The sequence below is a fragment of the Sinohyriopsis cumingii genome, chromosome 10 (assembly GCF_028554795.1).
Source record: "Sinohyriopsis cumingii isolate HCF-2022 chromosome 10, ASM2855479v2, whole genome shotgun sequence".
In the NCBI taxonomy this organism is placed as follows: Eukaryota; Metazoa; Mollusca; class Bivalvia; order Unionida; family Unionidae; genus Sinohyriopsis; species Sinohyriopsis cumingii.
Genome location: NC_142970.1, coordinates 74,027,981 through 74,041,605, shown reverse-complemented (window position 1 = coordinate 74,041,605; position 13,625 = coordinate 74,027,981). Strand labels below are relative to the sequence as shown.

General features: G+C 33.7%; 1 protein-coding gene across 1 annotated transcript in view; it reads left to right on the top strand.

Moving 5' to 3' along the window:
• LOC149790393 (dynein axonemal heavy chain 7-like) overlaps positions 1 to 13,625 on the top strand; it is a 184,759-nt gene that overhangs the window by 139,706 nt on the left and 31,428 nt on the right. Inside the window, exons 57-62 of the mRNA XM_089972442.1 lie at positions 2,194 to 2,472; positions 4,601 to 4,846; positions 5,178 to 5,270; positions 8,191 to 8,367; positions 9,236 to 9,397; positions 10,409 to 10,609. Coding sequence (XP_089828568.1) covers positions 2,194 to 2,472; positions 4,601 to 4,846; positions 5,178 to 5,270; positions 8,191 to 8,367; positions 9,236 to 9,397; positions 10,409 to 10,609 — 1,158 coding nt within the window. The remainder of the gene's footprint in view (positions 1 to 2,193; positions 2,473 to 4,600; positions 4,847 to 5,177; positions 5,271 to 8,190; positions 8,368 to 9,235; positions 9,398 to 10,408; positions 10,610 to 13,625) is intronic.

Sequence of the window (13,625 nt, the reverse complement as noted above, 5' to 3'; positions counted from 1 at the left end):
CACTTTTACTGCATCAGATGAAATGGCATTATGTAACATATCAGCTACATCACATTACGAATATTAAATAAACAGGTATTTGTATTTTGTACTGAAAGAAAGAGAAAGTTGTATTGCTTACTTAGGCACTACCCAAAGTCCCATTGGGTGGAAGGCAGTGCATTGTTGGAAGCTTAGAAGTGTCAAGAGGCACAAACCCCTTTCTAAGCTCTAAAGTTTTAGGATGAAAAAACAAATGTATTATTTTGACTAAGATTGCGGCAGATGTAAATGGATAATTAATGGCTAATTTATATCTACTGAAGAAACCACAATCTTCCAAACTCTTACATTTTTACATCTTCCAAACTCTTACATCTTTACATCTTAAAAACTCTTACATTTTTAACATTCCAATTTTTTATATATAAAAGTTATCATTTTTCAATGTTCGCAGTTCCTTAGGTTTTATATCTCACCTGGACATGAGGTCAGGTTAATATCCCTGCCTTAAGCATAAGTTGTGCATAGTGTGTCAACATTGATATTTTAAACATCACAAAAACCATTGACCATTTTGAATCAAACACGGTAAGAATGTTTTTCTAAGGTCATAGTCTACTAAAATTGTGTTCTGGGTGGCACCAGAGCAAGGGAGTAGATCCCATAGCATCCAGAACTGAAAACCTGTTTAATCTTTTTTCTCCAGAACAGCCAGTTTTAATCAGACTTGGTAGGAGTGTTTCCCGGAACACGCTTTACCCAAATTTTGCCCTTATGCTCCCTTCTGCAGCAATTGTATACAAAACCTGTTTTCAGTTTCTTCTTCGATGTGGCTGAACCAAAGTTTATTACACTTGGTAGGAACTGTTGTTAAACTATGCTATACAAAATGTGTCTAGTGTTGCATTGATAGCGGTTTTGTGGCTGCTATAGCAACTGGATGGAAAATCTGATTTTGAATTTGAATTTTCCTCTGTAACAGCTGAACCAGTTTTGATCAAACTTGGTTGGAGAGTTTCATAGCATATTATCTACCAGAATTGTGTTTGGGATTTCTTCCCTAGCAATGATACGGCTTCATTGGTAACCATGTGGAAAACCTATTTACAGCTTCTATAGAATAGTTTTTATAAACTTGGTAAGAACTATTCTTCTACCAGATTTGTATCTAAAGTGGCTATCCACACAGTATTTTGGCTTCCTTAGCAACCACATGGAAAAGCTATTTTAACTTTTTTTTTACTTCTCCAGAAAAACCTAGCCAATTTTGATTAAACTTTGTTGGAACAGTTCTTACGACATGCTGTACCAAAAATATTATCCATTGGCAACAGGTTTGCTTCCATGGTCACCAAGTGACAGCTCAGTTCACTTTTTGACTTTCATAGCCACCTGATGACTATACCACCACTCAATTTGACTTCATTAGCCACCAGGTGACTGCTCCAGTCAGCAATCCAACGTAGCTGAGCCAATTGTAATAAATGATTTGTAGCATTGTTTCTTAGTATATTTTATTACACCAGAACTGTATTTGGGGTGGCTCCTCTAACAATGGCATGGCTACCGTAGCAACCAGATAGAACTCTTACAGTGATACTCATCTCCTGTTATTATTACATACAAATTCATATCATAGGATGGTTTTCTGTCCAATGATTTCTTACCATATCAGACAAAATGTGTAGGCAGAGTCCCAGTCTGAGCAAATTTGACATTCATACTAAATATACCAATGCACTATTTAGACCAGCCAAAGTTGCTGAGAAAGTAGAAACAGAGTTAAATGGCATTTTAGATCTCACTGATTTCTATCAAGTAGCTGGCAATGATCCTGACATGTGAGTCTTTAAATCAAAGGTATCTGCCTTATTATTGCTACATTTGCCTTTTAGACCAGGGTATAGTAGGTTAGCAGTATTGGCCCAATTGGACCTCTTGTTATTCCATTTTCACAAGGTTGTAGAAATTAATAACCCAGCCATGCAAATTTTAAACAACTAAACCAAGAGAACATTTCTCCATTCATGGCATTAAGTTTCCTCTGGAAGAAAACCTGTATCATTGACAGAAAAACATTAACAAAGTTGTATATATGTGTGTATATGTGTGTGTGAAAGAGAAATAGGAAATGTTTTAAGAATTTTTGAAAGACAACTCCTAAATATGTTAGTAAAATGTCACTGATAGAATATTCTTTGTTTACAACAGGCTATTGCAGAAGAGACAGAAAAGAAGATTGACACAGCTCGTATGGGATACACACCAATTGCCGTTCACTCTACAATTCTCTTCTTTTCGATCGCAGACCTTGCAAACATTGAGCCAATGTATCAGTACTCACTGGCCTGGTTTATCAACCTCTTCATCCTGTCGATTGAAAATGCAGAAAAGTCAGAAGACCTCACAAAGAGACTGGAAAACTTGCATCATCACTTTACATACTCATTGTACTGCAATATATGTAGATCACTGTTTGAGAAGGACAAGGTATGACTTATTGTATTTGTTCATTGTAATAGAAAAATATAGGACATATTTTGTTTGATTTCATACTCTGTTTAAAACAAAGATCTAAATACTGTAATGTTAGGAGTGTTTCATTGAGCATTTGAGATAATTGTCATTTTGCAGTTGCATATTACATTTGATATTGTCAATTTGCTGTTGCATATTACATTTGAGATCATAGTCATTTTGCTGTTGCATATTACATTTGAGATCATTGTCATTTTGGTGTTGCATATTACATTCAAGATCATTGTCATTTTGCTGTTGCATATTACATTTGAGATCATTTTCATTTTGCTGTTGCATATTACATTTGAGATCATTGTCATTTTGCTGTTGCATATTACATTTGAGATCTTAGTCATTTTGCTGTTCCACATTACATTCAAGATCATTGTCATTTTGCTGTTGCATATTACATTTGAGATCATTTTCATTTTGCTGTTGCATATTACATTTTGCCGGTGACTTGTTGGCAGAGCCAGTTAAATGGAGATTTACAAGAGAAGAATAACTATCAATAACTAATATTCTTCTGAACTCTTATGTACAGGTTTGATATTCTTGTATACAAGTTTGATATTCTTATGTACACAATTAATATTAATGTATAAAAGATTGATATCTTTGTATACAAGATTGATTGATATTCTTATATACAAGGGTGATATTCTTATGTACATGATTGATATTCTTGTATATAAGATTGATATTCTTATATACAAGGGTGATATTCTTATATACAAGATTGATATTCTTGTATATAAGATTGATATTCTTATATACAAGGGTGATATTCTTATGTACATGATTGATATTCTTGTATATAAGATTGATATTCTTATATACAAGGGTGATATTCTTATGTACATGATTGATATTCTTGTATATAAGATTGATATTCTTATATACAAGGGTGATATTCTTATATACAAGATTGATATTCTTGTATATAAGATTGATATTCTTATATACAAGGGTGATATTCTTATGTACATGATTGATATTCTTGTATATAAGATTGATATTCTTATATACAAGGGTGATATTCTTATGTACATGATTGATATTCTTGTATATAAGATTGATATTCTTATATACAAGGGTGATATTCTTATGTACATGATTGATATTCTTGTATATAAGATTGATATTCTTATATACAAGGGTGATATTCTTATGTACATGATTGATATTCTTATATACATGATTGATTTTCTTATATACAAGATTGATTTTCTTGTATACAATATTGATTTCCTTATATACAAGACAAAGAGAAAACACCTGATATTAAATCAGTTTCTGATAGGTATCCGTGTCAGTACAAAAACTATTGATATTTTTGTTGTTGACCCCCTCCCCACTCCCTATTAGTGGGAAAGTAAGACAGTGGTGACATTTCCTCGTTGGCAGTGATGGCATCATCATTGTTGACAAGGTTTCTGTAAAGGTAGATGTGCTTTGCATGAGGGCATGGCTTTCTTCTTTTACACGGTTCTTACGGTCTTTGAAGGTCTTTGACAGTTTGGGAAAAATTAGGTAGTATTTTCAAGGCCTTGAAAGTTTGGGATAACTTGAGCAGATTATCCTGAGGTCTTTAAAAGTCTTTGAAAATTGAAATAAACCCAGACATTTTCATTTCTTTCCATAATCGCAAACAAAATTGTCCAACTGTTGTTAGATTTGGATGTAGTCAAGGTTTCCTGGTTTCTTTCTTTTGAAATTAGGAAATTAATTATAGTTTGAATTTCATCATTAAGCAATATTGTAGTATTTAGCATTTGTTGTTTTCTCATATAACATAACTTGTATACAAAATGTTAGTGAAAATAGGTCATGGAAATCTATGTCTTTTGTCTTTGAAAGTTTGGGAAAAGTCTTTGAATTTATCATTCAGAATTCTATATGAACCCTGTTTTGTAAACCTGACTTATTATCACAAAGGAATCTATGTTAAATCTTTGTGAACACCTTATGATGTTTTTATTTTTGATGAAACTGTAGCTCAGACATATATCTAGTATTTTGGTTTTCTTTCTAGTGTTTAAAAGGTGAGAAAATAGTGATAAAGTATATAAATTCTGTCACCTGTCTTTTCTCGCAGCTTTTGTTCTCCTTCCTGCTCTGTGTAAACATATTGAAACACAAGAAGCTGATTAATGAGGAAGAATGGCGATTCTTGCTTACTGGAGGAATTGGTCTGGATAATCCACATAGCAATCCAACAACATGGCTGCCTTCACAGTCTTGGGATGAATTATGTCGCCTTGAAGATTTAAATAATTTCAAAGGCATTCGTACCAAGTTTGCTAGTCAGAAGGACCAGTGGAAAGTCATGTATGACAGCCCAGTAAGTATTTGTTTATTGATTTATTATTGTTTTCTTTTAGTTATTTTATGATAGATTAATTGCTTGCTTGATATATTCATTTTTTGTGACTTTTTATTAATTTATTGATTGATTAATCAAAATATAATTGTTCCATGCAGCTAGATAGTCTGTTGTTTCATTAAATGTTACATAATGGTAATGTTCCCTGAATAATTATGTATGATACAGACCTGCCAATTCTGCCTTACTGAAATTTGGTCAAATTTATGGAAAAATATTAACTGCCTTATGGAGAAGATCTTGTTAGGGTTGACATGTGTGAAGATATTCATTTAAATTCATTTTTCAGGAACCTCATCATGAAAAGATGGCTGGAGATTGGAATGAAAAAGTTGGCCAATTCCAGAAAATGTTGATACTTCGTTGTCTCAGGCCTGATAAGGTAACATAGCTGTAGTGAAAATTGTCTAAATTAAATTGATACAAAATTCCAAATTCAAACCTGTTTTTGTTTATTTCCATGCAAACGAATTTTGATGGGAAATATAGCATTTTGTCTCTTCTTTCATGTCTTTGTTTGCATATTCATTCATTTTTGTGTTCATTACAGTGTCACTATGTTGGACCTCATTTCAACTACACTAATGGAAATTGGTATTTTGATGTGCATCTTATGAAGTAGAATCATCCATATTAAAACTAGGTCATTGTGACCTAATTTTCATTCCTGATTAATTTTTGCATTGCAGCATTCATTTATTTTACCTTTTATGTCTTGGACCCTATCTCACTTTCAGTCATGAAAACTGGTATGTTGATCCAGCTCATCAAGAGTAACTTGTCCATATCAAAACTAAGTCATTGTGAACTAATTTTCACACTTTAATTATTTTCAGATGTACATTTCTCATACCCTGAGAGTAGATCATCCATACCAAAATTAGGTCAGTTGAGTGATTTATGCATTACAGCTGTTCATTCATCACATCTTCAACATCTTGGACCCTATTTTACTCCTACTAATGACAATTCTTATGTGGATGCATCTATACCAAACATGGTCACTGTGACCTAATTTTTATGTTCGAATGATGTTGGTCATTTTAGCGATTTGTTTATTATGTATGCATTATCTTTAATGTATTACATTTAGAGTCATAGGGCTTTGTTTCAGAGTGATAAAGCATTGTTTCAACCCTACTACACTGATGAAACTTTATGTATGTCTCTTAATATGGTATTTCCTTTCTCTATATGTTGCATAATTATGGTATTTACAGTAATATTTTGTTTCTTTATATGTTGGCTTGGTCATTAGCTTAGAATCCCAATGTGTAATGAGTTTGAACCCAGTCTAGACCAACCTGAATCATTTACCGTGGCATATCTTTTTGTGAGGCTCTAAAATCATTTGTCTTGGCATCACACTATAAACCAGTCTGTATATTGTCGGCTTCTCCAGATGACTATGCCTCTGATGGGATTTATGTTTTTGTGCCAACATATTGTTTAAGATAACACTGAGATATTCACCTGCACAAGGTATGTTACATTGGAGATATCCCTCCCTATCCCCTCCTCCTAATTTGTAAAGCTGTTTTGACATAAAGTATTTATAGAAAATAATGTTTTAGAGATATATTTTCCTGATAATTAAATTAAGCACTATAATGTTATGCTAATCTCTGTCTCCATCCATCATTCCATCACCATATCTCCTAAACGGCTCAGTGTATTATTCGAAAAATTTAGTAAGGAGACAAGTCTTATATGTCACAGATTTTGGGTTTGTACACCTGGATCATTGGTGGGAAGGAGGATTGGGGATAAAGGGGTGTACAGGTGAATGAATATTAAAATATAGTACCTTTAATTTATATTTCTACATATGACTCCACTCACCTCCCCCACATGATTGGTTGTGTAAAAGTATATATAAAAGTAGTTATTGACCTTCACACCACTATTATTGTTTGCTGTTGAACGCAACTTATAAGTGAGTATCTGACATGGTACAGTGAAAGTCGGGTGAGAAGATATCTAATTTTTTTCAGTTTGACCTAACAGGCATTGTGCTCATTTTCACAGCAGAAAAAGAAACAACATAAATCTCTGAACCTAAGTATGTTCATGACTATTTCCTTAAAGAAGGATTGGTTAATCGTAATAAGATTCTGCATGGCTTCTGCACTTCTTTTCACTTCAGAACAATCTGCACACTGCCCGCAGACCCTCTCTAGCAGTCATTGTTACTGGGAATTTAATATAGGCCAGTAGCATTTATATCTGATTTTGTGATAACATTGTTTGTTGTAGTGATGAAACACATATTTGCCCAGCTATCATGATTGCTAACCATGTCAGCTCATGATTGGGTATTTATATAATGAAAGTGATACGTACATTACAGTTTTGATAGCAAATGACAGGTGGCCACTGATATCATGTTTTGCTACTTTCTATAAAGCAGAAATAATTTGCATGTTGACTTGTTGGGACACCTGATGGTTTAGCTTTTTTTCTCTTTATAAACATAAATATTTGCACTTAATGTGTACATGAGAAAAGAACCATAGTACTTTAATAAGCCTCTAGGGACTGATGAAACTTGTTACTTATAAACAGAAGTTCATTACAGAAATGGTAAAAAGCATTAAATAATCATTTTTCTTATATTTGTACTTTGGAATTATTAGATCAGATTTTGTTACACATGGAACAAGTCCAAGGAAGGGATTTTCATTTATGTCAAGACTTGTGTCAGGATATTCACTGAGTCATATTTTTGATTATAAGACACCTTGTGATGGGGAAAGAACAGGTTAAAGTATTTGCAGAAATGTCATATGGCTTCCTTTGTACTTTGGAGATGGGGTTTTAAAATTATAATCTGTCATAATTATCTCATATGTACAGGATCTTGTGAAAATTATATAGTATGTTGCAAAAATCCCATATATACAAGGTCAAGTGAACATTTTTTAGTAGTTCGCAAATATCCAACATGTACAAGATTTTATAGCATGTCACAAATATCCCATGTGTGCAAGTTTTTGGGTAAAAACATTAATGCAAAATTTGTATGATTTAGACAAATTTAAGGAGTCTTCTAAATTTTGCCAAGTCAACATCATTCTCATCCATCTTTATTTGCCCCTGTAGGAGATTAATAATAACGTAGAGAATTGGTACAGAGACGACAATTACAAGGACATAATGTATGATTACATCACAAGCTCATACTGATGCAAGTACACATGGAAATTAGAAACTCATACATATATAAATAAGAATGAATTTTTATCTTTTATGTCCAAATTCTGAAAATTAATTTTCGATATTTTGTGCTTTTTGGTTTTCAGGTCATTCCAGCTGTACAGGAGTTTGTTACAGACAATATTGGCAAGAAATACATAGAACCACCACCATTTGATCTCCCCAAGGCCTTCGGAGACAGTAACCCATGTGGCCCCTTGCTATTTGTGCTCTCCCCAGGAGCTGATCCTATGTCAGCTTTGCTCAAATTTGCTGATGACATGGTAAGTTATTTTAGAACTATAGTTAAAGCCATTTTGATGGCACAATATAGCTTCAATCTTTTTAACTTGGAAGTCAACAATTGAAGGAAAAAAGAAAATAAAAACATAACTGGACATTTAGAGGGATTTACCATTCAAGATTACTCATTTCTTGTTATATTCATCTCTTGAATCACTTTTATCACATTTTATTATCTCTTGTATCACCTTCATCACATTTTATTATCTCCTGACTCATTTTTATCACATTTTATTATTTCTTGTATCACTTTTATCACATTTTATTATCAAAAGTCACCGCTCTGGTGGCCTAGTGGTTAGAGCATCTTCCTCAGATGCGGGCGGTCATGGGTTCGATACCCGGTTGAGTCATACCTAAGACTTACAAAAATGGTACTAACAGCTGCCTCGCTTGGCGCTCAGCATTAAGAGGTTTGTGTTAGGACTGGTCAGCCTGGTGTCAGGATAATGTGACTGGGTGGGACATCATGCTACATGTCTGCGGCATGATGTCCCAGTGCTAGACATCACTATAAACTGCCACACAACAGACATTGTAGAGATATGACTGAAAAATTGTTAAAGCTACGTTAAAATCCAAATCACACACACACACACACACACACACACACACACACACACACACACACACACACACACACACACACACACACACACACATTATCTCAAGTATCACTTGTACCTATCACTTTTTTCACATTGTTTTCTCTTGTATCACTTTTATCGCATTGTTTGATCTCTTGTATAACTTTTATCACATTTTATTATCTCTTTTATCACTTTTGTCACATTGTATTATCTCCTATGTAACTTCTATCACAAGTTCTAATGCCATTTTATTTTGCAGGGCTTTGGTGGAGCTAAGTTTGACTCCCTATCTTTAGGACAAGGCCAGGGTCCAATAGCAATCAAGATGATTGAAAAGGCTATAAAAGAAGGGTCCTGGGTCATGCTCCAAAATTGCCATCTGGCACCATCCTGGATGCCAACACTGGAGAAAGTTTGTGAGGTAAATTGGCAAAATTGATAATATTTAAGCTTTTGAATAAAAATTCAGCCCTCAAAAACTGCCATTTGTTGCTGTCATCAGTGCTAATGCAAAAAGAGCTTTGTGCGACATCTGTGTCAAATTATCTGACTTTGCCCTGTAAATCAGACTTTCTAAAAACTTAAGTCCATGCCAAATTAGCAATGCTTTATAAATTACATTTGGATCCATCATTGATGACAAACACTAGAGAAAACTTGTAATATAGTAAAATTTAATATCATTTCAGAATGGTTTAATCTTTAGCTACACAAAGAATTAAACTGCTATCTGGTACCGTCCATGATGCCAGCACTGAAAAATTTATGAAACAGTGATACCAAAGCTAACATTTGTTTCTGCCATGGGCATCAAAACTTCAGAACTGTCATCTGACACCATCATGGATGCCAATACTCCAAAAGGTTTGGAGATGGACACATCGAAATTGTTTTAATATTTTATAAAGATTTATGCCTATGTGCTGAGGATAAATATCTAAAATTTGATCTATAGAGGTTATGTTCTATAGGGTATCTACTCATTGACATACAACATAAAGCTCTGTGGGTGGGTGGGTGTGTTTGGGTGCAGGTGGGTGTGAGTGTGTTTTATTGTCTACCATGCCAAGATCAAATTTGAAGATTTTACTGTTATATAAATTGTATATACTTACTTCAAAGTTAGATCTAACTTCAAACAACACCATAATGCACTAGCAGATCAGGGTCTCTGTTATTTGTTCTACTGGTTACTCCAAACAAATTGTAGACCCAGATCAGCTAGCACATTATGGGATGGCAGATCTAGATCTGTGCAGTTTGCACTTGAATCTGACTTGTTCATGAGTTTATATAGTAATTATAATATTTTAGTATTATGTTTCTTCCGAGGTTAGACGTAAACTACATTCTTACTTAAAGATGATTAATTAGTCTTCCCTCAGGGAGGATCAAGTACAGAAAGTAAGAAATTATTTGTCATTTTTTTTAGGAATTTAATCCAGAACAGATCCATCCAGACTTCCGCCTGTGGTTGACAAGTTATCCCTCTGAATCTTTCCCTGTAACCATCCTACAGAATGGAGTTAAGATGACAAATGAACCACCAAAGGGACTTCGCTTTAACATCATGCGATCTTACCTCACTGACCCAATCTCTGATATGGAGTTCTTCACTTCTGTTAAAAACCCGGTAGTGTGTCTAATCTTTTTAAATTTCACTAAATCAAATTTGCTGTGTTGCATTGAGCTAACATAATTTTCTTTCACATGAAAATTTGTGTGAAGTTACTTTGATACCAGGAATTTTTAAGTTTTAAAATTTATTTTAAATCAGTGATGATGCATATTTTGGCACTGAGCTGATCACGTCTGTAAAGCAAGATTTTAAAAAACAGAATTAAAGCTTTAAAAATACATTCAAATTTGTCATGGGCAGCCAGATCTGCCTTGGGTAGCCAAATCTGGGTAGTTATCAATAAATAGCATCTTATGCCAGGTCATTGTGTAAGCAAAGTTTAAAAATACAGTTCTGTCTTATTGAAAATAATGCTGTCCATAGGAGTCATACAGAATATCACTTTATGGTGTGACTGCCATTTAATGCAGTGACAAGATACATATAACTTAAATAACATCCAATGAAATGAGATCCATGACCATACTTGCCTTATGACAGGAACCATGTTTAAATAAGGGCATTATAGTGAATCAGTGTAGCATGTGTTATAATGAGAGCCTTATAGTAATTAAATGCTATGTGTTATAACAAAGGGCCTTAAAGTGATCAAGTGCTGTATGTGTTATAATGAAGGGCCTTAAAGTGATCAAGTGCTGTATGTGTTATAATGAAGGGTCTTCAAATGATCAAGTGCTGTATGTGTTATAATGAAGGGCCTTCAAGTGATCAAGTGCTGTATGTGTTATAATGAAGGGCCTTCAAGTGATCAAGTGCTGTATGTGTTATAATGAAGGGCCCTTATAGTGATCAAATGCTGTGTTATAATGAAGGGCCTTATAGTGACTGAGTGCTGTATGTGTTCTAATGAAGGACATCATAGTGAGGGAGTGCTGTATGTGTTATAATAAAGAGCATTAAAGTGATTGAGTACTGTATGAGTTACAATGAAGGGCCTTGTAATGATTGAGTGCTGTATGTGTTATAATGAAGGACATCATAGTGAGGGAGTGCTGTATGTGTTATAGTAAAGAGCATTAATGTGATTGAGTACTGTATGAGTTACATTGAAGGGCCTTGTAGTGATTGAGTGCTGTATGTGTTACAATGAAGGACACTAAAATGATTGAGTGCTTTATGTATTACAACAAGTGGCATTATGGTGAAGGAGTGCTGTATCTATTATACTGAAGAGCCTTTTAGTGAAGGAGTGATGTATACATTATAATGAAAGGCTCTATATTGAGAGAGTGATGTGTGTTACAATGAAGGACATTATATTGAGGGAGTGTTGCATATCTTATAATGAAGGGCATTTCAGCAAGGGAGTGCTGTATTTGTTATGATATAGAGCCTTTAATGAGGGAATGCTGTATATGTTCTAATGAAGAACCCTATATTGGGTGAGTGCTGTATGTGTTATAATGAAGGGTCATAAAGTGAGGTAGTGCTGTATGAAATGTTTCGATCAAAAACCAGTTTGAATCTATAAGGGTTAATGATTTAAGAAATGCTTGATACAAAGTTTGAAGCCTTCTAATTCTTATTTTTGAGTTCAGAATTTTGAAGCTGACATTCCTGTTTCTTATTGATAGGGATTGGCATTTTTATATATGTGAAAACTATCCTTAAGCAATTTTTGCCACATTTAAAAAACAGTGAAAAACAGAAATTTGACAAGGATGTTGATCTTATGTTTTTCTTGTAGAACTTGTATAATCCTAAAAATTTGTTTTTAATATTTATTTTAATGTGTGATCATTATGTCTTAGTTTTTAATTTATTATGTATGTTTGCTATCAAATTTAATGCTTCATCATCAGAATCATACCTTTTCATATATTTTTGCCATAAATTGTGCAGCAGTTTAACATAAACTTTGTGACTTGTGAATCAGTTTTATCCATTATGCTAATTAATATGATGCTGTTTTTTTTAAACCCACAGAAAGCTTCGGTAAGATCGGGGCACTGGTTCTCATATTGTAATCATCACGTAGCCTTACTAGTTATTCCCATACTGTCATCATTATGTATCAACCAATTACTTTCATCCTGCATGTTAATTAGCACATTGTAATGTACCGCTATTTGCACATCATATGATTGGTTGGTAAAAGATGGTTCATTTATTTTTTGAATAAGTTAAAATCTGTCAAACAAAAGCTGTAATTCTGCTTTTGACAGGTTTGCACTAATGTTGAAAAGACAATTAATCTGCAATTGTTTCCTTCCATTCTTTATCTCATGCATAGTCATCATCAAACCCTTTCTATATAACCTCACATTTGACTGGTTTCCTTTATTTTTGTTGGTCAGAATGAGTCACTTGAAGACATGGTATAAGACCATTCTGAATCAGTATTAAAAATACATGTGACATGACATAATCACTGGTGTCATGTTTTCATGAAGTCACTTGACAATGTTTCCAAAATGAATATGAAAAGACACAAGAAGCAAAGTCACCATTAAGGTCATTGATGAGCTCATTTTATCACATGGTTTATTAGTGAAGGAGAATGGGATGATACTGAGTTTGTAGAGAACTTACCTTGGCACAGTTGCCTCATGAACTAAATTTCATACTGATTTGGTATCATTCCATACAAGGTCACTAACACAACATATAGCTAATGTTACCAGGAGTAAATCTTTAATGTTTTCTTTTTTTTAAAGCAGCAAAATTAAACCTGCATCTTTTTGGGTTGCAACATCTTTTACCAACCTTCACTTCCTTACACATAATAGTATTTCATGGTGTATGTCAGTTGCTTAAGCAGTTCTTTCCAGTATTTTACCAGAATGGATTGTTGGTCCATTATGCTTGGAAGTGGCTCAAAATGAGCCTTTAGTGGGATGAAAAATTTGATAGTTTCTGTAATAATTAATTTCCTCACATTCCTTCGTTTGTATGATCATCTTTTCTAGTGTAGAACAAAGTGTGTATTTCAGTAGTTTACATATGTACCTTCAATATTGTCACTGTGCTTGATAGATTTTAGCTGCTAATGTACCATATAGATAGAAAA